The 25,098-nt window shown below is 39.3% G+C and overlaps 2 protein-coding genes across 3 annotated transcripts in view; both read left to right on the plus strand.

The window, feature by feature from the left end:
• lrriq1 (leucine-rich repeats and IQ motif containing 1) overlaps positions 1-14,114 on the plus strand; it is a 28,279-nt gene extending 14,165 nt beyond the window's left edge. For both annotated transcript variants that reach the window (XM_013910398.1, XM_005731548.2), the window contains 10 exons: positions 209-334; positions 545-634; positions 1,867-1,958; positions 3,326-3,397; positions 3,500-3,588; positions 4,445-4,546; positions 9,933-10,041; positions 10,461-10,521; positions 11,114-11,234; positions 13,791-14,114. In XM_013910398.1, the coding sequence (XP_013765852.1) occupies positions 209-334; positions 545-634; positions 1,867-1,958; positions 3,326-3,397; positions 3,500-3,588; positions 4,445-4,546; positions 9,933-10,041; positions 10,461-10,521; positions 11,114-11,234; positions 13,791-13,924 (996 nt within the window). In that variant the 3' untranslated portion in view covers positions 13,925-14,114. The remainder of the gene's footprint in view (positions 1-208; positions 335-544; positions 635-1,866; positions 1,959-3,325; positions 3,398-3,499; positions 3,589-4,444; positions 4,547-9,932; positions 10,042-10,460; positions 10,522-11,113; positions 11,235-13,790) is intronic.
• A 4,919-nt stretch (positions 14,115-19,033) lies between these two features.
• Positions 19,034-23,954, plus strand: alx1 (ALX homeobox 1). The gene is made up of 4 exons (XM_005731549.1): positions 19,034-19,373; positions 19,710-20,014; positions 20,379-20,507; positions 22,831-23,954. The coding sequence occupies exons 1-4, from the start codon at positions 19,184-19,186 to the stop codon at positions 23,164-23,166; spliced, it is 960 nt and encodes a 319-aa protein (XP_005731606.1). The 5' UTR covers positions 19,034-19,183; the 3' UTR covers positions 23,167-23,954.
• Positions 23,955-25,098: the final 1,144 nt, after the last annotated feature.

Below are 25,098 nucleotides of genomic sequence, written 5' to 3' on the forward strand. Positions count from 1 at the left end.
CCCATTGGGAATTGCAGGATTTAGAGGCGCACTGGAGCTCTATTTGTCTCAGAGCAGCCTGGAGTCACACAGAGTTCAGACAGCAGAACACTCAGCAATTAAAAGAGGGGTTAACATGTTTTATCTTCCTAATGGGATAACATGCAATATTTACGTTTGCTCCATGATTCATTGAGCAACTACCATTTCTTTTTCTGGGTACCTCCAGGCATTCTGGAGGGGCTACTCTCTGAGGAGGAGGCTCACATCTGCTCTTGCTGCTGTGACATGCCCCAGTGTTGGAGAGGATGACACCTTTGAGGAGGTGGACATAGATGAATTTGTCTTTGATGAGGTATCTGCACAAGCCTGTATGTTCTTCACTTTCACGATTCGGCAGTTGTTCCCCATCTCGCACCCCATCAGACCAAAAAACCTGCACAGAGGCTAACACATAAATGTAACACATAAATATAGTACTGTATACTTCACTCCAAAGACACTTTATTTGTGGTTTGTTTGTCATTGCCGTCCAGAAATTCAAGTATTTTTCATTGTCATAAAGGCAGCTTTGGAGGAACACTGCACACTGATGCTTTCTCAGGACTCGTCTCCCAGACACCAACTTGTGTCAGAGCAGCAATTATCTATGAAGGTAAAGTTTGATATTCTTAAAACCTGGTAGTCCTGACATGATATTCTCTAATACTTTGAAACCTGCTATGCAAATTGTGAATTTTGGGATTTACCATCTTGTGTTATGTCAGTGTTGGAGTTATTTTCTTGCTTGTCTCCCTCCCCTCCAGGAATTGTCTCACCCTCCCTTATTGATCTCTAAATTTATTCACTTGGAAAAACAGGATTATTTCCTGGAGGGCTGAAAGTTGCACAGCACCAGCAGATGTCATTTTTCATGCTGGCTGGACTGTCGTCCTGTTTTTTTTCTTCATTTACCTCTTGTTGGATCTTTTCTTTGGAGCGTGCTCAGCGCTGTACATCATGGTAGCCAGTTTAAGCAAGCTGATGTGGTGCAGCTGCTAGCGTGGTCAGCCTCAATATGTTGACACTGAGGCACAGATCAAAGGCAGGGGATGAACAATTTAGCACTTTGACCAAGAGAAAATAGAATCTGGAGAGCAATTAAGCTGTTACTTTGACTTAAATATGAGAATTCCATGATTGTGAACCGTTCACTCGGTCATCCACATACCTACAACAAAAATAGGCCCCTGAGTTAAGTGTCACTGGATATAATAGTGTAGAATGTAATCACTTCCCCCAAGAGTTACAGATAACTGTAGTGTTATTCCATGAAAAATTAATTAGTATGCCACAACAGACTGCTCAGATTTTTGTAACTATAATGAAAGCATGCACAATTTTACCTTTGTTACAGGTCCTTTAAGTACACAGATGTCAGTTGAAGTTTTCCACTAGTAATCTATGTCTATTTTTTTCCTAGGATTTTTGAGTGTGCTCAAGTTCATAAATACAGGAGAAAGCTACATTAGTTTTTCCGGCCTGAAAAACACATTCAATTTTTTAAAAAACTGCAACCAAATCAATTTTGCATAAACTCCAAGTGTCACAGTCTAAAGCTAAAATCCTGCCTTTGTTCAGCGTGGTTTGATCTCCAACCAGCTTTGAGTTTGATGAACAGTATAATAATGAAACATTTAGAAACTGAAAAAGCAAAGCCGCTCCGATTTAATGTCTGTGATGCAGAATAACAGAAATAAAAACACACACTGGTATCCTAGATGTTTTATGTGTATTCTGGTAATTCATTAGGAAAACTACAACAAGTGTGTTTTGGTAACATTTCAAGGTAACAAAAAAAAAAGAAAAGTAACTTAGGCCTGTCATTAATTGATATATGTATTTCAGCCTCCTGGGCCCTGTCTTGATCCCTCCCAGGACATACTCCCCCTACCAAAGCACGCCTGGATGGCTGGGGAACATGTGGACGGTTCTAACAGGTACAACAACCCACAGCCACAGCATTTGAAAAAGCTGTTTATTTTAAGCTTTATATAGATTTTCATAATTATTGTACAAAGTTATATAGGGAAAAAGAAGATAAATAATTTTCATAATAGGACATATAGCAAACAGTGTTGATTTGTGACATTAATATTTTTCGTTAATGCAACTCCAAGTAGAAAAATACAATCTTTGCTAAGCACATTAAAGAGTCGGATGTATCTTAGAAGTTAGAGATTTTAACTGGGTTTACTTTTTCACATATGAAGCTCATGATATGGCGTTTGCTCTTGGAACAAAATACAGACAACCTGAAGTATGTGTTTAAGTGTTTCATGGATAGCAAAATATAAATCTTATATTAAAAATGCAAGGAACAATAATCAAACTGGTCCTAATAATGCAAGATTTTAATGTCATAAGATTTTAGTATAGCATAGAAAAAATGATGATACAGATGTTGAAATTTCACTTTCTGGATATAAAGGAGGATGACACACACACTAAATCACATTTATATTTTTGTTATGGTTGTGATCCACAAAATGTATCCACATATTCAGCTAGCAAAACACTCAACTAAGCAGGTTCACTGAATGACTGTTCAGTTCTCTTCTCTGATGTTCAGCTGATGTCACTGGTAATCTATAAAGTGGTAATATTTGTTTTCGTTTACTTTTTTACTTGGTGGCATACAAATCATAAAATTCAATGGCTTCCATTGAGGAAAAAAATGAAATGGAAAGGAAAACAAGGCAGCACTGCTCCACTTCCAGCATGCTTGTTATGTTGGTTACAGTTATGTGGATGACAGGTGCATCTTTTGCTACAGACCAGACAACAGTTTTCAGTTTAAGAGTTTGATCAAGCTTCAGTTCAAGAGCTGGAGCAGGAGTGTGCTTTTCCTTTTCTAAATGAACTTTTAGAGGACTGAGACTTTTAAACAATCAAATGTTTAATGCATGTTTTTACTGTAAGATCCCAAAGCATCTGAGAGAACAGTTGCTACTAAAGACCACAGCTGTGGAGCATGCCACCATCAGGGTGCACTGAAAATGTGTTTTTGGCCCCAATAAAGATTGTGTTTGGACACACAAACACAATCTTCAATCACCACTAGCCCTACTCGCCCAGTTTAGCTCCCTTTTTCCTTAAATGAAATGGGTTTCCATTTTGCACATCTTTATTGCACGTCCACTGAGCATAATAATATTAGCAGCCATGCAGGAAAAAATACAGGACAACCTTGACTTAAAGATCAGCCATAATTCAATCCCGAAAGATTTAAATATGTGTAGTCCTGTTGTGAATTTCTGCATCTCAAGTTATGTTTTTAAGGACAATAATTTCTTTATGATTCCAGAAACACATCTCCTACTTCCACCTCAGCACTTAGTGGTCTCTCTGAAAGATCAGAAAAGATTCTAGAAGAATGGTAAATCATCATCTCCTCCTCACTGCTTGCTGCAACTGTGTGTTGTTAGTAAATGGCAGAACGGCACTTTCTATTTGTCTTTTCTTTCCTTGCCATCTGCAGGGGCTTTACTGACAGCCACACAGCACTTCTGCTGCTGAGGAGAGCTCGGAAGATGAAGTCAAAGAGACAACTGCAAAAGAAGCAAAGGGGTTAGTGTGTTTAAAGTGGGATAGGTGGAAATTTGAGCTTTGGACCCTTTGTGTTTGCATGTATGCTTTTTATGCAGTAGTTCAGGTTTAAAAAAACTATTTTTGTATGTTTTTAGAAAATTCCCCATAGAATTTGAATGCTGTGATTGGAGATTAAACACTATTGTGGTTTCCTTCTTCAGTCACCTCATATGCAATGCTTCCTTCATTCATTAATCCTTCTACACCTCAGCTGATGTTTCTGTCTTTATATAGTTCACAAAATGGAGATAACTCCTGTTAAGACATAAATCTGTTGTCTAAAAAGGAGAAAGATCTCTCTTCATTCTCATTCTTCAGCCATGCTTTAGTAGCAGTGAACCTTTCCGCCGCATGTATGTTAATGAGCCATAACAGACAGCAGAAGCCAGGGCTGTCACCTCTCATTGGACTTATTTACGAGCCTGCAAAGGAAATAACTATTGCCAAGAAAGCTCATGACAAGTCGTCTTGTGGCGACTTTCATTCCATTTCATTGTAGTGGTTTAGTGTAACTGCAGTGAAAGGTGACCTCACCTCTGCTCTGTTCCAAGAAACAGTAGTTCTGCCATGGGTATCATGTCATGGTCATGTAATGGGAGGTTGGTCTTTGATCAGACTTTCAAATGCATGATTGCATTAGTGGTGCTCTTGTCATCTTGCTCCACCGACACACAGGTCTTTGTCGGCTTTAACTCCTAATGGCATCTGCCTCAGCTGAACCACAGCGCTGTATTACATATGCACTAATATTTTCTGAATGTTTGATCCTGGTTTTCTGCTTCTGGTTTAAAGCCTGGCGTGTCCTGCTTTGACCTTCTCTTTCTTGCTGTGTTAGATCCCTCCGTCCGACTTGCCTTGTTCAGAAATTGTAATTACCAGCTTGGTCCAGCGGAGGCACAAAACACAACAGCACGATACAACAGAAATTATGCAAAAGGTAAGAAAAGAGATCTATGCATATTTTCTAACCCAGTAGTATTTCAAATGCTTGGATTATTTTTAAGAATTTTAAATTTAAATTTAAACTATTTAAGTCTGGTCTGGTCTTAGACTGGACTATTGCAAAGCAGAAGGGGTAGATGGCCTCACATTTGTCTCTAAAATACTGTGATATATAGAGACACTCATGATCAACTCAGTGATTGCAATTTTCAAAGGTCCTGCAACTACAAAACAAGCCTAAATCACCACCCGTCCACCGCCGTGCTTAACAGTTGGTGAGAGGTTTTTGTGCTGATATGTTGTGTTTGGTTTTTGCCTGTTGGGCCACTGCGCTTTATGACCCAACATCTCCGCTTTGGTCTCATCAGTCTAAAGGTGAAAGATGTCTTCTGGATGGCTCAAATGTCCACATTCTTTTAAAAGAGAAGAAGCTTTCTTTTGGCAACCCCTCAAAGCCATATTTTTCCAACCTTTTTCTAATTGTACTGTCATGACGGTCAGGGTGTACTTTTCACAGGACTGTATGGCACAACTTTTTTCCAAAGAGTTTTCAGTGTTATGGAAATACAGTGTCAAAAAAGGGCTATGGATTGATTATATGTGGGATAGTGTGATTGGTTGAGAAAAGTCAAAAGCCTCCCTCCACCTTCATCCATATTCTGCTGTGGCCTGGTGCCCTGCCCTGAGGTGCAGAGAGGATTTGGCATTGTGACACACACAGACAGACTTAAAAGGAAGGGAAGCGCTGGAGGGAGAGCATAAGGGAGAGTTGGGGGGGAGTCTGTTTTTATCATGAGGGACTGTCTCCGTCTTTCTTTTGGACCCCACCACCACGTACCAGGGTCAAGGCCTCACATCCATGGAGTAATAGTCTCACGGTCATCCAGCAGTCAGAGGGATGCTGGAACAGCAGCATTTGCCAGCAGAAAGTGAAGCGATCAGTTATAAGACTAACATACTAAAGAATTAGCTGTGAAGACGAAGAGCAGATTTGCCTGTCATTTTATGTTGCAGTCTTAAAAAATAGAACAACCATGATCTTTTTAGCGTAAAAATGTGGCGATTTATATGTGAATGAGTTCTCTTATTTTCATTAATTCTGAAGTTCTTCTGTCAGCAGACACTGTTTTGCCAGCATTACAAGGCATTTTCATCAGGACAGTGACGGACTAACAAATGTTCCCTTTTGGAGTAGGTGGCACAACATTCTTTTCCAATAATTATTTTCCATTGACAATTTATAAAATGCATGAAAAATGGAGCTTGACTATGACAGCATCATCCATCCATTTTCTTCCTCTTATCCAGCTCAGGGTCATGGGGGGAGCTGGAGCTATCTCAGCTGCGTGACAGCATCATTATGTTATCTATTGTTTATTTGAATTGCAGGTGTATTATGTCAACTTTCCAACATTGTGATTGCTGACACTGGAATTATGTGGGAGCATAATACTGCTGTGGATAAACTTTCAGCTAACTGGCAATCGAGGAATAGCTGTATCCCGATAACATATTAAATTACAGCAATATTTCCAGCTCTGTTTTTTCCCATAGCTTCATCGCTGCTCCCCACCCTCTTATTGACAGTTTATCAAACGGGACTGATGCTTTTGAGCTAATACAACTGATAAAGTAATGGAAGGATCTCTGGTTAGGGCATTCTCTTTCTTTCCGGTTTATATTCTGTATCCTCAGTCAGTTTTCTGATCTGACAGAAATGTGTAACTCTATCCAGCTTCAGTCTAGGGGAAATGATTCCTACTGTCTTTTTACAGCATTGCTATAAGGCTGGCGAGTGAGGTGCTGTGTCAGTTATTAACTTGTGGTGCTGTGAAGCTGGGTCTCTGTAAAAGGGTCCAGGTTTGCCTACATCCTCGCCCCCCTGGTCCTGACCTGTGTAAGACACCCCCTCCTCTGGATTCATCACCAGTGCCCGGGGCCTGGCTAGCCCAGCCCCAGACTGGCCCAGCCAGCGCTCCCCGACAGGGGCTAACGTTTCAGGCCTCGAGTCAAGCTCCTTCTGGAGGTGATTAGCCTCAAACCCATGACAGATTCTTTCCAAGATATCTGACGCTGCGTGTTTATTTTATCCGGGCTCTTTGTGTGGATGTGCTGGACATGAGTAACCCACTTGAAATGGGTATCAGTTTACATACCCAGACACGGAGACAGAGAGGGAGAGAATAGTGCAGAGCCACAACAAATTTTCTTCTAAAAGTTTAAAAGAGAATATAAATATACCTTTTCCTTATTATTTGCATCTTTTGCATGTGTCTGGGGTGCTGCAGATGTTGACAGTGTGGTGTGCCTCTAAGGAATTCTCCTAATTTCTACTCTTAATTACCACTCAACCCCTCCAGATGCACGCACAGATACACACACACACACACATACATATCCATACATATACACACAGAGTTCTAATCATCCTCTTCCATCCAAACTGAGATCCAACCCCACCAAACATCCGTCCTCGTGTCTCAGGGACACAATGATATATATTTTTGTTTCAGCCTGGTTCCCCTACCTCCTGAGCATTTAACTTGATTTCACACTTGATGTCATCAACAAAGTCAAACTGAAACACAATCATTTTGTTTATCATTGATCAGTCAAAATAGCTTAGGCTGTTCCCCACCATTCATATGCATCCAATTTCAGCCCCGTAATCTCTAAGCTTCTATTTATCTCGTGCAGTGGAGCCTCTCTCCTCATACTACATGACTGAGGCGCATTGGCACACTTCAGAAACGAGCTGAGCCAATGTGCACTCATTCACAGAGTCAGACATCTAACTAAAACCACCGAGTTGCTAAAATGTCACACATTTCACTTAGCAAATGCCTAAAAAAAAAAGGATTATAAAATACTTTTCTATGTTTCTTTTTCATTTTTTTCCTACATTTTCCAACATTAGCCATCTGCACAAAACAGAAAACGTATGCACTTTAGCCGTCTTATTAATTTAAATTCATGTTACTTACAGAAGGTCCCTTACAAGTCTCCAGTAATCGAGAAACACATTAATCTGTCAAGTTAGAAGTCCTTTCAGGAGCAGTGCCTGAAAATGTGGGAACTAAACATTTACATTTTTAATTTCTAATGTGTTTGGATAATATGCAATTTGAACTGGTTCTCTTCAAGTATCGTCACAAACATTTTCCTGTCAGTGTTCCAGTGTTTTTACAAAGTTAACAAATGGATCTTAGAATGCTTTTAGATCAAAAGATGATTAGCGTGTATGAATTGCTCCATCCTACTGTGGTCTTTATTTTCATGTTTTAGCAGACCAAAACCAGCCAATATGTTTGCAAGAGACAACTTCATTTTACAGACCTTATTGTGATTCAGATTAACTTCAGTGACATGTTTGTAGAATCATTTAGAGTCAAGTCGCCTAATGCATGAAACCAAGTTTTAGGGGTTGGAAAAGCTTTACATCTCTGGTGGATAGATGTTCTAATCCACAGATGTGCACTGTTATTCCATCTCACACTTTTACATTTAGATTTGTTTTGTGACACAGCATGTGTAGAAAAGATGAAGATTCAGGTTTTCGACCTAAAACGGCTTTAAACATGCATTTTTTTTTCTCATTGCCAAAAGGAGAGGGACTCTTCTGGCTGCTCCAGAATCTATAAAGAATCGATAAAAGATTTCTAAAAAATCTACTACTTACTTGATTCATGACCTCAGTGAAGGGTTTCCTAATGAGTATATAGTCTCAAATGCTAGTTTGAGTCTTACTGAGCACAACTTGACGTCCATTTTTATAAAAGGAATATAATGCAACGTATTCTTCAGTGTGGGCCTCCCGCTTAATTGATAAATCACTACAGTGTCTTTAGTTGGCTTCAAAAAACCAAGATTGCCAAGTCATCCACAAACTATGGGCATCTTTTATGTATGGTTTATGCCTGAAGGACAAATCAAGAATCCTCTGACTTTAAAATATGTCTGTTATAAAGTGACTTGGTTGTTAAACTTGCTATATTTGTGCACGTGCACAGTTTTACTCTTGACACAACTGTCCTTTAAGGTCACTATCATTTGTTTAGGAGTTTTTTGTTTTTTTTCTACTTGTTATTGGTACTGGTACTGACTCTTTGCAGGACTCAGTGTTTTTTGTTCCTTTAGTGAGGTTCGAGGAGAGGAGACTACTTAGTGACAACATCATCTCTCCTTCATCTCTGCTTTGCTGCAGGCCAAAACCTGAATGCTACTCCTCCTCCCCGGCGCTCTGATATTGACGAGATCCCCTAATGTGGTTAAAAGCCCCCCTTAACAGGCATGACTTTTACAGGCCCCCCTCATGATGTCCTGGAGGAGTACTCAAGGGGGATTGAGGAGGTTGAAGGAGGTCAGGAGGAAGCTCTAGTAGGGGGTTCTGAGGGGGAAATGGAGAGAAGAAATCTCTCCATGCTGCTCAAGTACATCAAACTAAATTATTTTTTTTTCGTGGTTCTTATCTTGCATCACTGTGTACAGATTTCTGTGCATGTGTTTACCTACCCTTTGTAATCACTGTATTTACTCTACGCGAGCAGGCTGGTGTTTGAAAACTGATATCTGGACTTCTCATGCACCATCTCTCCCTCTTTCTCTCTCAACTTCGGGAAGTGCAAGTAGCCATATCCTGCCCTTTGCTGCCCCAGGGGAGGCATCTATCACTTGACGTTTTTAGCGTGGCTTCTCAATTAACCCATGAAAACTGTAAAGCTCTTTTCTTCTTTTTACAGCTCAGCAAAAGCAAGTGAATGGCTTAAATAAATGCGTCATTAGTTCCAGCACTGGCCTGTCAAAATAAATTATCAGTTTACACCCATCTAAGGCAGCATTACTGTCAGTACAACCTAAATGTTTATTTTGAATTACGACCTTATTATGGGATTTCAGCATAACCCGTAAATCACCGGCCTCTTGGATTTTTCACTTTCACAAACTTTTGAAACATTGCTTGGATTCAATTTTGCAAAAAAAAAAAACAAGTCACTGCCATTGTTGGAACAAAATGAGGCCTTTCCTGTTGCAACTTTCAGCAGTGCTACATGAATTATTACACCACCTTCTGCCCTAACATGACTTTGACCACTAATCTGTCCCGTTGAGGGAAAGCTGGCACGCTGTAATGGCAGTAAAACGTGTCAAACTTTGCCACAGAACAGGCCCTGCAGTTGTTTATTTGTTCAGCTTGAACACTTGTAAGCATCTGTTAACACAAGCCTTGTCCTTTCATTTAGACTCATGCTATCTTCTCCACAGCACACGGTGATGAGGCAGTTATTTCTTTATTGCCACTGTTGTCAAAAATGTTACCTAACCAACAAACTGAAAAAAGAACAGCCTGTGACCCTTTATTTCATTTCTTCTGTTGAGTGCAGCTGGTGGGGCTGAGACGGGCCATCAGCAGGCAGAGAGGACAGAGCAAGTTAAACAAGATCAAACTCAGCAGTGGCTCCATACCCAGGCCACTCATGGGCATTCAGACAGGTGAGCTATTTAATGTAGATCATAAGGTGATGAAGGTGGTGTTTATGCATCTATCTGTATCGATTCACCTTAAGACCTGCGCTGTATCATTCTAAAATAAAATATTCCAGTGCACTGAGAATGACATATTAACTTAATTGATTAACTTATTAAATAATTTCCCCCAGGGATCAATAAAGTATTCTGATTCTGATTCTGCTGAATCAGGGAGATGACAGAAATAAGTCAGTGTGTAGGCCTGTGCTATCCCTGCCCTATTAAAAAAAACCCAGACATAATCCATATAATTTGTTTCTTTTTTTAAAATTTAATATGAGTTTTTTGCTTGGAAATGGAGCCTGCAATAGAGAGTTAATCACTGAATTGGTGTGAAGCATGCAGAACACTAATCATCTAAGCATTTTGTGTTTTGTCCTCAGTGATCATTTCTTACCGGACATAAACTCATCCATTCTGAACGGAGGCAGAGTGCAGCTCGTAGTGAGTATCGGTCCCCCCAGCCATGCTGTTTCCCCCCCTTGATTTGAATCTTTTTTGTGGCGCAGTTGCATGCATGTAAAGCTATGTAGTATTTACATTTACCAGTCAGAGTCACATCCCACACCGTAGGTCCTCTTCCTTGGAGTCTGTCTCATCAACTTTGATTTAAAGGAGGAAGGGGCGGGGGGAGTCTGAGGTTTAGCTCTGTAGTGACACTTTCAATTGGATCGAGTGGCCGCGATTTCTTAATTTCACTTGTTGAAATCCCAGTGTCACATTGGAGCAGTTTGTTTAGACCTGAGAACGATGCTGATGGTTGTGAAGTCTTTGAAGTCACAAACCACAGGTCTCCTCGTGCCATTATGGAGCAGTGTGACTTATGTTTACTGGCAAGAGGGGCCGCCCCTTTCCTCCAGTTTCTTAGATATATCCTCTGACTGCAGAGCTGCTGGGTTGTTGATTGTTGATTTTCAGAATGTTCGACTACTTGCGTGAGATGTTTCATTTTGGGCCTCATTTGTGTGTGTGTGTGTGTGTGTGTGTGTGTGTGTGTGTGTGTGTGTGTGTGTGTGTGTGTGTGTGGTGCATGCAGGCTAACCCAGCATATGCAGATTGTCTAAATCACACCAGTGGACTGTGGACGAACAGCAATTTGGTTGGCCAGGGTTGCAAAGTGAACCGTTATACCCGTAGAACCTCCTCCAGTCATGCAAGTGAGTCTTGTAAACTGCTTTTCTCCACAACATCACAGTGATACTGGGAATAATGAACTGGTCTTTCAGCAGAGTGTAAAAAATATCTGTATGTATGTGAAGTAAAAAACCCAACTCTCCTTACAGAAGTGTTTCCCTTAGTTTTTTTTTTAACACATATAATTTTTAACACATATAATTTATAGCTAATTTAGAGATGTATATATATATTTAAAACTCATTATGTATGCAAAATGTATTTTTATGCAAATGTGTTAATTATTACAATTCTAGAAAGTTGCCCTTAACTTGAAACCAAGTTCTGGCTTAAAAATAACAATTAAGAAAAGGACCAATAAACATATGAGCTCACTGTCACATATATCTCTATATTCTCCTGTTAGCAGTCACAGAGAGAAAAGCACAGGCTCAAATTCAAACTCTTCAAAATCTTTTGGCAGGGGTGCACATAACTGTGTGTTTATTACATGTGATCTCTTTAGGTTTGCATAGTTGCACCTATGACTACTGGGCCACACAGATCTGAGTGCGCAGAGCCAGGGATAAAGACCGCTGCTTATTCAGCCTAGACCGAGTCCGCTGGTCGTCTGCTGCGGGAGGGGAGGGGAGCCACAAGGTCGGGCTGGGGACAGAGTGTCGTGAAATTTTCCTCTGACAGGAAACAGGCAGCGAGGGAGAGAAAAAAAATCAGTCCTTTCAGTGAAGAATGACTGGCCCTTCTGTCAGGAGCAGTGGAGCTCAGGAGTTTGAGTGACAAAGATGCTACTGACAGGCTGACAAGCAGATGACCACATTAAACAAGCCCAGGAATCTGAGTGAAGGAGAGCCCTGTCCATGTTAACGAAGCCAAATTGGATTCCGATGATGATTTCAAAATGATATCCACGAGGTGCAGCAGCAGGAACGAGCATTTCCCTGTTAGGCAGGCAGACTCTACGGGGAGTGTGGCCGGGAGAAAGAAAGCCTCTTTGTCCGCACTGATCAAAACATCCATTATCAAAATTGTGAAGGACAAATTGAAATATGGATGTATGTGTAAGGAAAGAATATTTCTTGAAAAGCCAATTAGATATTTTATAAACTTGGAAAGGGTATCTAATGGTCCCAGTGGTCATCAAAAAGTCATGGCTTGGAAATTCCTTAGGGAGTAAAATCAGGGAATGCAGCTTCTTTGATGTAAATCTTCATACTGAGCCTACGTGATCCTGCAAAAAAGTGTGACTAACAATCGCCTTCGCCTGTAAAGGGGCATACATCATCAAGGTGGGGGTTTAAAGTTAGAGGGTTCACTTAGTTTGGTATAGCAGTAAAGACTACATAAATAGTCTATAACCTGTTGCAATGCGATAATCACCTCTTGCCGGGACAGTACCATAAAATGCATTTCTCGGCTCACACAATATTTTCATTACGTGTGCAGAGGAAACTACTTAAGTTAAGCTCCTCTTGCAACCCTAATAGGAGTAAGATGACTGAAAACAATTTGTTTGGTCACAGTGGTTTGTTAAAATGAGCAGTTTAAACAAAAATAAAACTCTGTACTGTTAATAACAGAATGCACAACTAGCAGTGCTATTAGGAAAACATGCAGCAAAAGTTCAGTGTTCTGCTTCTGATTTCAAACGCATTACTGCACAAAGTTCCTTAATATACTGAGCCACCAAAGCTGACCTGGAAATAAACACCAAAACACTGTGTATTAAGAGAGACCACGAGGAAAGGAAAATCGCAGTGTTAGCCCAACAGACTTGAACAAAATCAAAACTTAGAGATGTGTGATTATGTGTGACTTGTGAGCGGATGGTTATTCTATACAGTTTGCCAGCTGTGCGGATATTTGGGGCTAGCATAGAACGTGCGATGCATCCCAGCCCTCCCACCTAAAGAGCGCTTCATGCTGTTGGGCTCCCTGTGTGAGGCAGCCGTGCTGACTGCGGGTTTGCGCTCTACACGTGGAATGCATCATACCCTGTAGAAGCGCTGCCTTTGTTCTGTATGTTTGAAAAGCTTTGTACTGATCCCCAGGTGAAAGTGGAACGGCCTGTGATACAGCACACACACTGCTCCCGAGAGGCACCGAACAACCCGCCTGCTCACACTTAAGTCTTTAGTGTGAGATTTAATGCAGCACCATCTCGAGTATTTTGAGTCACACAAAATTGACGCTCAATTTTCAAAACATGTATATTAAGTACATATTACAAATCCTCATATTTTAACCTACTTAACACTGCATCATTAGTTAAAGCTTTTATATTAACTTTTATGCCATGCATTTTTAAGTACTTAACAATTTCTATAATGTGACCCTGGCAAACTAACATGACGTTGTGTGTTGCAAAGATAGCCTTCCCTCTAGAAAACTATGTTGTGAAATTAATAATAACCCATGTTAATAAATTCTATAAAATATGTGAGCAGACACAGAAGTACAAAATGAGTTCTCGGTGTCAACTGTTGTTTAAAAACACATATAGTATGAGTCAGCAAAGTAAATTCACTCTGCTTGTTTTGAATGTTAAATACTGATGCCGTCTTCTTCCATTTTGTCTCCAGGAAAAGAAGTCCCATCTCCCGCGCGAGTCACGTCTGCCCCGTCAAAAAAGGAGCGTATCTCCTTCCGTGACAACCCGGTTCAGCTGAGCGGTGGCTGGGGAGGAGGCAAGAAAAGGGACAGAGTGCGCAAGTAAAAACACAAAGCCTCCTTCCAGAGGTCACCACTTTTCCTGCCCTGCTCTGCAGCCTCTAATAGATGCAGTTGCAGCTTTCTTATATGTACTTCGATGCATTTCGCGTCAAAAGATTATTAAAATATGCGTTGGAAGAACTCACGTGGATACTTTAGAAAATTTTTAGCTATTAAAATTCGATGTGATTTTCCTTTGCCGGTCAGCTTGATTTTTAATGCTGTTTTATTGCCTGCACTAAGATGGAAAAGCAGATGAAAACTCAAGACTCCCTTTTCTGTAAATTAATTAAGGCCAACAGGACTCAGACCAGCCCAAATATCTGCAGGCGGTTCTATTATGTTCATTCAAGTATCAAATGCTGTGTTCTCAAGTATCATTGCCCAAACCTCACTGCATCCAACTAGCACCAAAACACATGGAACAAAGTCACAAATGTTGAGTGGATGACATGCTTCATATGCAAATGATGGCAGGAAATAAGAACCAGGACTTTTAATGCCTGTTTCTTAGGATGCTGTCATTTTGCCTCCATGCAGATTTTAAATACAGATTGTAGCTATGAGATCAGTCTTACCCTTTTCCAATTTTCTGTTGCTTTCTCAGAGCAGACTTTATGAAAGTGCAGCATTTTAGTTTGACTGCCCTGTATTTGCGTTTAACGCTTGCTAACCAAAAGTGCACGTGAAATGACTGCATTTATGTTCTCAGCACAAACGTTGGTGTTAGATTTGCAACACTGTTTTCTTTATCTTCTGCTGTGGATCGTAATGGCCTTGTCTGTGTATTTGAATTTGGAGAGCCAAGGCGTCCGTCCACAAACACAAGCCCTACTGAAGGCAGTGAACATCAGGCTTGAAGGTTCTTTGCTGAAAATGATAAGTTAATGAATGTCAAAACAAATAGTCAGAGTTGCAGAGTGGCTCCCTGGAAGGAAATGCATGTCGGCCTGTTTATTTTCCTTCTGTCTTTCACTTAAGCATGGCTTGAGGCTGTGTTTTGACTGTACACGATCTGATGGGGATTTTTGTCTTGGAGAGTGGCGCATGCCAGAGATGTGGTGGTCCTGCCCACTTGGGGGCTGTTGTGAAACTGGAGAGCACTGTTCTCCTGCAGCGGGGAGACTGATTCTTCTAGTTGCTTTTTTGTAGACTGTGATCATACCAGTACTGCATAAGTTAAATCTGATGCTTTGCTTTACAGACAGGTGTGCGTGGCCTATCTGTGCCTATGTCTTGTCACTAGTATTACTTGACACAAGTTCAGATTTGCCATTAGAGCTGTTTTCTGCAGCTTCCTATTCTGAAGGGATGTTGTTAAGCTGTAATCTACCACTTTTCATTTCATTTGTTTACGTTTGGATTATGGGTAAATTATATGTAACCTAAGAGATCCAAAACCCATTGCCTTGTAAAATGAGAGCTCCACTGCACATTTAGATAAGACCAAGAATGTCCCTCTCAGCCTCGTCTGCCATGTCAATGGGACTCTGCATCCAGATCTCTCCAAGTGCTCTCTTTAAATGCATTGAAGTCCATAAAACCACATTTCCATGTTTTCACTACAATTTGCAAATTTTGCACATTTTTGCTGAACATTTTTGAAGTACGCTGTGGAGTTATAACCAATTCCTGGCAGCTTTTAGGTTCCTATGCATTTCTGAATGTTTGAAAATGAATTAACAGACACGTGAAATGTTAACTTTGGCCAGTGGTTTCAATTTAAAGAAAGCAGTGGCTATCTGGAAAGATTTCTGAAGAACACTGGTGTACTTGCAGAATAATTCACTGTGATGTTAAAATAGTTAAAACATGAGAAACACACAGGCCTTTAAATGTGTAGGAGGTTTTTGGTGGTCCAACTAATGCAAATAAAGAAAGCTGTGGTGAGGTAATGCAGGATAAGGGTGTGGCGTGACCTTGACATCAAATTTGTGTGTTGCAAGAAAATAAAATATATTCTGAAGTGATTACATTTTTTTAGTCAATATTAAATCTTAAAGAGTTTGAATTGTATGTACATTCTTTAAAAGGGACCTTAATTTTGCAGAGATATATTGCGCTACTTAAAAATGCTTTAGAATGTAAAACCCTTATAGATAAAAATGACAGAGGAGTTGGATTCTATTTATTTCTACTTTATTAGTAACTCTGTCAGAGTAAGAACATATTGTGCAAGCTCCCCTCTAAAAAAGAAAATGGAAATGTTTTCATTATCAAATGTATCATTAAATGAATGTTTAGACACACTTTTTTATGTCTGTTTTTTTATGATGACTCGAAATATAAGATGTGTTTTATGAAGAAGTAAATAAGAAACACAATTTTTGTATTGTAATAATAATTGATGTGATATGATTTTGTTTGTTAAATTTGGTTTGATAATGCCTAAACTGCCTTTTCCTTTGCTGCTGGTTTCAGCAGTTTACTACAATAATAATGGTTTATGTGGTGTTTATAAGTACTTGATGTCTTTTAGCATCTACCATGACACAGAGGTCATAGAGACTGTTTTGCTGTTCACTGATTATTTTTTTTGTTAAGCCTAAACCTTTTAGATATGTTTCAAGTATTAGGAAAAATATATTAATTTATTAATGTATTAATTGATTAATCATATGCGAAATTTATAGTCTACAAAAAAAATCTTCACAATGACAAGACGAAGAAGAACGAATTTCCCATTTATAATTTCCCTGATATATAAAAAAGCATACACTATTATAAACAATGTATTTAACATTTCCTTTACCCTTGTACTGTACCATAGCATTCGATTACTTAACTGGACGGTTTGCAGTGGTTTCAGTCGTATAGGGGACCTGTGCAACATGTTAACATGAACTCAGAAGACTTCGTGAAATCACTGAGACTTGAAGCTTGTTAGTGCTCAGGAATGCCTGACTATGGAAAAGCAAATGGCAAACAAAATGAAAACAAACTTTCGTGACTCTGATGCACTGCTTTCACTTTCTGAAATTCAGCCAAATGTTCTGCAGACTCGAGTGGCATCAATAAGCTCACAGTTTGTGCTTTTGGGGAAAATAAACTTTGGTCTTTTTCTGTGTGTGTTTCATGCAGCCAAAGTTTGAAGACATTTCGTTAAATTGAATTATACCCAAGGGTAGCTTTGGGCATCATGATGTCATGTTTATGCCTTCTGAAGTGGCAGATTTTGGCCTGTTCAGTTTCAGCTTTTTTGTGTGTTTGATCATGTTCAGTCACATTAAGGCTCAAAAGGTTGAGAATTAGTTCAATTCAATCATATATTTTAGAATTGTCTTTTTTTAAAGTCAAGTTGTAGGTCTTTCAAGGTTGCTCACATGACATTGGCACCAGTACTTATAGAATTAACCTGACTGATCAACTCATGACCAGCTTCTCCACTTTTGCAGAACCATGCAGGAGCTATTGTGGCTGGAATTTCCAGCAGAAAGCCCACCAAATCACAGTGAACTTTTAACATTTTCTCCACAGCATGAGCCAGTGTGCAAGGTCATCGTAGGAAGGCTAAGACACCCCCTGCTACTTAGGAGCACACCTATTTATTTTTATTTTTTCTCCTGTGGCACCATGCAGCCCCAGGTAACTGCCACTGACCCTCGAGCGAACCAAAGCTATGCATGGTGTGCATCGCAGGTGGTGTAGCTCAGGGTGGAGATGTGGAGGAAGATGGGCTTTGGTTAGCGGTAATATAATTCTTACAATAAGAAAATACAGAAGAACAACTCTTCCTGTTCTTTTTTTTTTGGTGAAAAACTCGCAGCTGGGTCGTGTGTGTGTGTGTGTGTGTGTGTGTGTGTGTGTGTGTGTGTGTGTGTGTGTGTGTGTGTGTGTGTGTGAGGGCTTAATGAAACTAAACTTTCCCGGATGTTTCAATTAAGAAAAACAGGAATGATCAATATTCCAGTAATGGAACTTTTTAAGTTTATTGCCACAGTTCATAAAATCCTCTTTTCACCCAGCAGACAGCAGACAACAGTGGCATCCTACTCTAATTAGAGAGCATAGTTTTAGGCTTTTAGTCCAACTGAAAAGAATTTCTCGTCTTATGCTTTTAAAAAGTTTTCAGTTAGTTTTGCAAGCATCAAGCAGCAGCTTCATGCAGGTTTGCAGCCGTAATATTAGATTCTTATTACAAAGCAATGAAGTGCACAAGATCCTCCGCGCAGCTCGAAATGTAATTTAAAGTTTAGCTAAAAATAAAACTTACTCTAAAGCCACCAGATATGACATTTACATTATTATCGTGTTAGAAGAATAATAATAATAATAAAATCACTTCTTAAAATCCATATTTTGATCGCGTAAAAGAGAAAGTCTGGAATGTGCCACGGTGTTAATAAAGATCTGTTTTTGGGTGCAAATAAATGAAAAAAAGAAGAGAAATCTTGCATTGGGTTTTCAGAAGGATTTGAAATAAGCAGATTTTTAAAAATAAATAAATAAATAATAATAATAATAATGATAATAATAATAATAATAATAATAATAATAATAATAATAATAATTTACCCGACAAGGACGAACGCATTTTCCACCTTCCTGTTTTAATAATTAAATATGATTGATTATTTTACTTCGTCACATGACAGATTCGCAAATGTCAGATCTGCTTTATATCGTTTTTACTAGTTTGAAGTTTCAGAAATGATCTTTTCTTTAAAATGGTAATAAATCAATCCTCCGAACTTAAATGACTTACTGCAAAATATAACAAACTTATTTATATGTTCACGCCAATGAAATCTCCTCATTTTGAGAACATCTGACTGTTGACTTCCTTTTGCTGCCTACAGGTTAAAATATCCCTCCAAATAAATAAATCACGAGCAGAGTTCTTACAACATTTCCAAAGACACGAATTAAATCCCATTTTCAGCTGAAAGGTTTAGCTGTAGAAAAATTATTGCCTCATTTTGGACGTCTAAACATGCTGTAAATTAAAGTCACTTTTGATTGTTTCCTCGAATTCGTTGTGGGTCTCCAATCACTTTAAACTGCTGTTTGGTTTGGATTCAGGGCGTAGGAGGAGTGGGAGGAGGGCGCTTTTTCATATTCAGAGAGGGGGTGCTCTTTAAGGATCTCGTTCTCTTTGGGGCTATAAAGACGTTGTGCCTTCAAGACAGAGCAAATTATCTTCATCGGCGAATTATTGCTTTACAGTTCGTCTCTACTCGTCGGTGCGCGAAGCGATTAGTTTCTCTTTTTTCTTTTTTTTTTTTTAGTGACATTTGATTAGAGCGAGCGGTTTTCGGTGAAGATGATGGAATACATGGAGGATAAGTTTGCCTTGAAAAGCCAAGCGATGAAGGCCAGCGATTACTACATGGATCAAGTCATGGAGAGCCTGGACAGCGCGCAGTACTTCACCAAGTCTTCCCCAAAATGTGTGCAGGCCTTCGGGCTGCAGAGCGGCGAGCACCGCTCCTCTCCCTGCGGGGATCAAACCCGTGAGTACGCTCATTTTTGCAAAGTCAAAGTTATCCCGCAAATGTGTGCGCGAGTTAGACGAGTTAAGCGAGAGAGAGAGAGAGAGGGGGGGGGGGGAAGCTTACATTCCCCGAAGTCGATCTTTTCAATGACGTTTAGTTTTATTCTCCTACTTATTAATTACAATTTCTTTTGGATTTTTATTTTCATTTTTTAAATCGAATCTTTTTAACATTATCTGATATGTAAAATAATTTAATTTAATCTCCAATACAGGCTAGTAGGTTACATATTTTGGTGCAGTGACTAGCAAATTGAGACTGTTGTTGTTAACTTATCACTGATTTGTATTGTAGCCAGTTACAGTGTGCCAAAAACAGATGAAGACACCTTGCACTCTGACCTCGGGAGGCCCATGGACGGTTGTTGCACTCTGCGGGCGTCTCCGGTGACCACCGGCTCGGAGAAAACCGATTTGGATGACATGGGAGACAAGTGCGACAGTAACGTGTCCAGCAGCAAGAAGAGGAGACACCGGACGACCTTCACCAGCGCGCAGCTCGAGGAGTTGGAGAAAGTGTTTCAGAAGACACACTATCCAGATGTTTATGTGAGGGAACAGCTGGCAATGAGGACAGAATTAACAGAGGCTAGAGTGCAGGTAGAGTTTACTGACCGACTCGTTTTTGCTTAAACATAATGAGAACAGGAGCCTTTAAGCGCTGAAAGGCGTAGCCTAGTACGGCAGCGGGCGTTAATATCCAAATCCATACAGCCTATGTATACGTGAATATATAAGCATAAAGGTTTTGATAGTTGAAATACATTTTCATGTGTGTTTCTTTTAATTTTTTGTTTGAATGTTGCAACTTTTTTATTTTCTGTTGTCCCGTTTTTTTTTTGTTGTTTTTTTTTTGTAAAAAATAGATTGGCTACTTTTCTCTCTTTCTGAGCCTTTGGGAAAAATAATATTAATAAATGTAAACATATTTTATATTTCTGTCTTTTTTCTTTTTACTTAAAAGGTGTGGTTTCAAAACAGAAGGGCAAAGTGGAGGAAAAGAGAGCGCTACGGGCAAATCCAGCAAGCCAAAAGTCACTTTGCAGCCGCCTACGATTTATCCGTGCTACCGAGGACAGACAGCTACACACAGGCAAGTATTGAGAATTTTATTTTATTTTATTCATTTTAAGCATTCATGGACTTTATTCTCAGCGTCAAAAGAAAATGAGTTTCTTTGTCAGCTGCATGGGCTGGAGGCAGTACTGTGCTTTATAAAGAATACGAACTCTTTACTCTAACTCCTTTCTAAACATCTCAGTTATGTAGGTCACTTCAAACTTAAATTAGTGCTTCGGCCACGATTGCTGATAAATCACTAATTATGAAACCCATCTTCAGATAGGAGCCTGAACACTGATTAGAGTCGCTGTGAGGCGTCATGTCTGAATGAATGAGCTTATATCAGATTGCATGTTGGCTGAGCATTTGTCTTGCTGTTTGGACAAAGGTCAGTTACAAGATGAGAGGAGGTGAGAAGAGAAGAGATGCAGAATGTCAGTGTTTTTTGTGTCTTTTTCTCCTTTTGTTAGGTGTTACATTAAAAACGGACACCAGGCCTTCAAGTGTTGTGGAGACTTTTAGGTTTTCAGAGATGTAAATATGCACACAGCAGCTCTGTAGAGAGATTCGCATTTACACTCTGAGTTTGAGAAAAACAAAAACAAAACAGCTGACGTGTTTGATTCCAAGAGGCAAAAATAATAAAATGTAGTAAAAGGCAGAGTCACAGCTCTGCTATACCCTGGCCGAACACCAGGTTAGAATTCTGTTGGACTGTCTCACATTTTTTCCTCACATATGTTTCTGATAGATTCTCCTGGATATGAGCCATGCCTGTTCATACAGCTGATCCCCATTACTATCAATAAACGGACAAACCTACTTGTAACCCTGTTGGCACTGGCTGTTTCGGTCTGCTGAAACACACTGGACACGAGTTGCATTGCTGAGGCTTTTAGAGAACTTTCTTTTTTTTCTGTCAGCGAGGTTTTCTGTTGTTGTTGATTTCTGTGCAAAAGTTGAAGTCATGCTTAACAATGATGCATGTGGTCAAAAGGGCACCAGTCGATTCTTATGCTAGTTTAACTTAAGGATGTTCATCTGACTCCCAAAACAACCTTAGTCAGTCAAAACGTATTTGGCATTTTGTCATTTGATTTTCAGAAAGCCATGCTTCAGCAAAATGAGCTCTACCAGTTTGGTTACTGTTGATGTGCAATTTGCAGAGTCTTTTGAAGAGGCAGACATATTTCAGTCACTCTTTTTTGACCGAGGAAATTTGCATGCTCCTTAGTTACATTGGCCTGTCCTCTCAGTTTATTGGAAATTTCGTACTGTGTCAGGATCAAATTGTTTGGATGTGATCAAGCAGTCAGTAGACTCTGAGCTTATAAGTTAGACAGTCATCCTTCTGTAAGGTGAAGTTTATTAAAAATCGGTCATGTAGTGTTTGCTGTAGCTTATCACATGAGTGTATCTCTTGTGTTATCCTACTACTCCCTGACTAAATTTTGGTCACATGACCTTTTAGAGTGAATTTAGGACATTTTAAACTACTCCGGAGTCACTACGACTGATAATCATACACATCACCATCAAACGTAATCATATCAGCAGTTCACTGAAAAATGTTCACTTAAAATTTCATGGAAAGATGCATTACAAACATAACCCTTTAAACAACAATTTTAAGTTTTCACGCTTTGTATAAAAATATTTTTGTCCACATTTACATTTATTGTATTATTAATATGCAACTATTTAAGATTCCTGTAAGTAGTTTTTACACGCTTTGGAGAATCAGGTCCGGATATTTTCTGAAGTTGACCTTTCAAGCATACAACATGTGGGATGCCCAAGCACTCACTGTGAATTTTTATTCTTACCTGGGCTCAGTTGGGCATCACTCAAACTTTGTATTATAGCGCTGTCAGTGTCAAAACTATGTAATATTCATTGCTATTCTCCCCTCTTTTTTTAGGTAATTGTTAGAAAACTTTAGCACTATAGTAAAAGTTGCAACTTTCCAGTTGCATGAGATAACATATATATAAATAACAGAGGACATTTTAAAAACAACAACAACAACAACATTTTTTAGTGAAAAATACTTCTGTAAACTAGATACTTGTTAACTACATACACCGTATTCTCTGTATTTTATGTTCCATATAGACAGTTCGAAAGGCAATAATTGTACCCAGGATACATCATAGTTTACTTTATAAGATCATGTTTGTAACCCTGTATTTACAATTCTCTTAAATTTTTTCAAATGGTATGTCACAGATAACAGGTCAGCGTACAGTGTCTTTACGAGCCCAGTTATTAATCCATATAAACTAATTTGTACTGTATGCTGGAATGAATTGAAGCCATTCCCTGTAGTATCTAACAGCCTCTTCACCCAACAGATCCCCAACAATCTGTGGCCGAGCCCAGCTCCTGGCAGCTCTGTGGTCTCCTCTTGCATGCTGCCCCGAGGTTCCCCTCCTTGTGTCACTTCTTACTCCCACTCCCCTCGTTCGGCCGCCACTGCTGCTGACCATGGCTACATGGGCTTCCCAAATCAGCAGAACCAATTTGGCCACGTGTCTCTCAATAACTTCTTCAGCGCAGACTCGCTTCTCACGCCGGCAAGTAACCCAGCTTTTGACACCAAACCTGAGTTTGAGAGGCGGTCATCCAGCATCGCCGTGCTGCGCATGAAGGCCAAGGAGCACACAGCCAACATCTCGTGGGCCATGTGATCAGGGTTCCCAGAAAGCCCGGATACTGTGTGGGAATTTATTATCTTTTTCAATTATCACTTTTTACACAAAAAAGTGAACTGTTCTGAAAAAAAAGCTCTGTCACTCACAGTGAAGCTCTAACAAGCCTTTCTTTGCTCGGTGGACTCGAGTTCACTCTCCTACTACTTATGGTTCTGTGCTTATTAAAAAAATAATACACTCAAGCTCGGACCATAAAATTGAACTAGGAATGAAAGTGTATGACAATCAGCTGTGTTTCTGGCTGAAGCCTGTTTGAACTAATTGAAAGTTGTCATCAAACGGAACCAATACATTCATATCAAGGTAATGGTCCCGGCAAATATTGTCACTCTGGTGAGAAGAGACATTTAATGAACCTTTGTGATCGGTGGAGATGAAAGCTGTGATGTGTATAAGCTTTGTCGTTGTTGTTTTTCTTTTCCTATCACCATTTCCTCTCGACAGAGACAATAACAAAAACCAAAGGCTACCGTGGGATTTAGTACCACTTTATGCACGCTTGGATCCAGAGAGAGGGGTCCAAAACCACTTCAGTATTTCCAAGCACTGTGAATAGCTTTCTTTTACCTTTCATATTTCTCCCTGTCTCAGGACTGAAGATGAGCAGAGCAGAGGAAAAACCTACTTGGCGTATTAACGTGTCTGTGTGCTTTGCAGCAAAGCTGTAATCTCTGTTTTCTGCCTTTGTTCTGTATCAAAAGAGGCAGGTGTTGTTTTTTTAAAATCATGTTTGTGCTATAAATTTATTTGATGGAATCATAATAAATGGATTTTACTTGATTCTGGTATGGCTGCATTTTTAAAAAAAAGATTACACTGAGATGTACGGCAGGTGTCGACAAACCATGGAAGAACCTTTACATCCAAGATCTTTTATTATTTCTTCTTTTGTGCAGCAGAGTTTTAATATAAGTTAAGAAATAATAAAAACATGAGAGTGTCAAACAGTTTTACTGGGTGATGGTTTCCATCATTATTAATATTAGTGCTGCAAATGTTTCTTTAGTCTGTATCTCACAGAACACCCACATCTATATTAATCTGTAGCTGACTATTTCTAGCAAATTCACTCTTTACTCCACTTTGAGAGATTGCTTAAGAAATGATTTAGACATTTTAAATAATTACATTTGGAAATTAAGTTGTTTTTAATTATGCTGTTCCATATTTGCACAACTGGTTTATTATGGGAAAAATAGATTAGACAATTAAAGTCATGCATACCTCAGTTCATCAAAGTCAAGTATTTGTTTGGAATACATGATTTTTAAAATGATTTGTTTAACTAAATACCTCTATTTGGATAAAAATCAACGTCTTCATTCATTTTTTGGCCGTAGGATATGACTGTGTTCTTTTACAAGGAATTTCTTTGTTTCACATGGAATCACGTTTATGCCGAAGAGCTGCAACAAATACCTATTTTCTCCGTTGAATATTTTTTGATGACTTGGTTGTTTTGTCTGTGAAATTTTGTGAAATATTGAATTATATTAATAAGTGCAGCATTTCATTTAACAAAGATAAAAAAAACCTACTGTGGTTGGTAGAAAGTAAAAAAAAAAGCTGGATAAATGGCACAACAAATTGTCAGCATTCTTTCACTTTACAAATTGATTGTAAAGTGAATCATTTTGGCATTAGCCGCTGCAGTTTAAGCAAGTTTTAAATATTATCTGAGAGATATAAAGATAATGAAAAATACCAAACAAGCTGTATGTAACAAACTGTATCCACTGTCTTTGAATACTTTTTATCTTACTTCTCTGGCCTGTTTGTGGCTCAGTTTCTACTGAACATGTAATTTTTAAAAAATGGTCACAAATGTTAGCGATTTGTCAAACAGATGGACACTAGAAAAGTCACTCAAAGAGAAGTTAACAGCGCTTGAGAAGGGACCTATTTTCA

The sequence above is a fragment of the Pundamilia nyererei genome, unplaced genomic scaffold, assembly GCF_000239375.1.
Source record: "Pundamilia nyererei isolate P.nyererei 1_Seehausen unplaced genomic scaffold, PunNye1.0 scaffold00043, whole genome shotgun sequence".
In the NCBI taxonomy this organism is placed as follows: Eukaryota; Metazoa; Chordata; class Actinopteri; order Cichliformes; family Cichlidae; genus Pundamilia; species Pundamilia nyererei.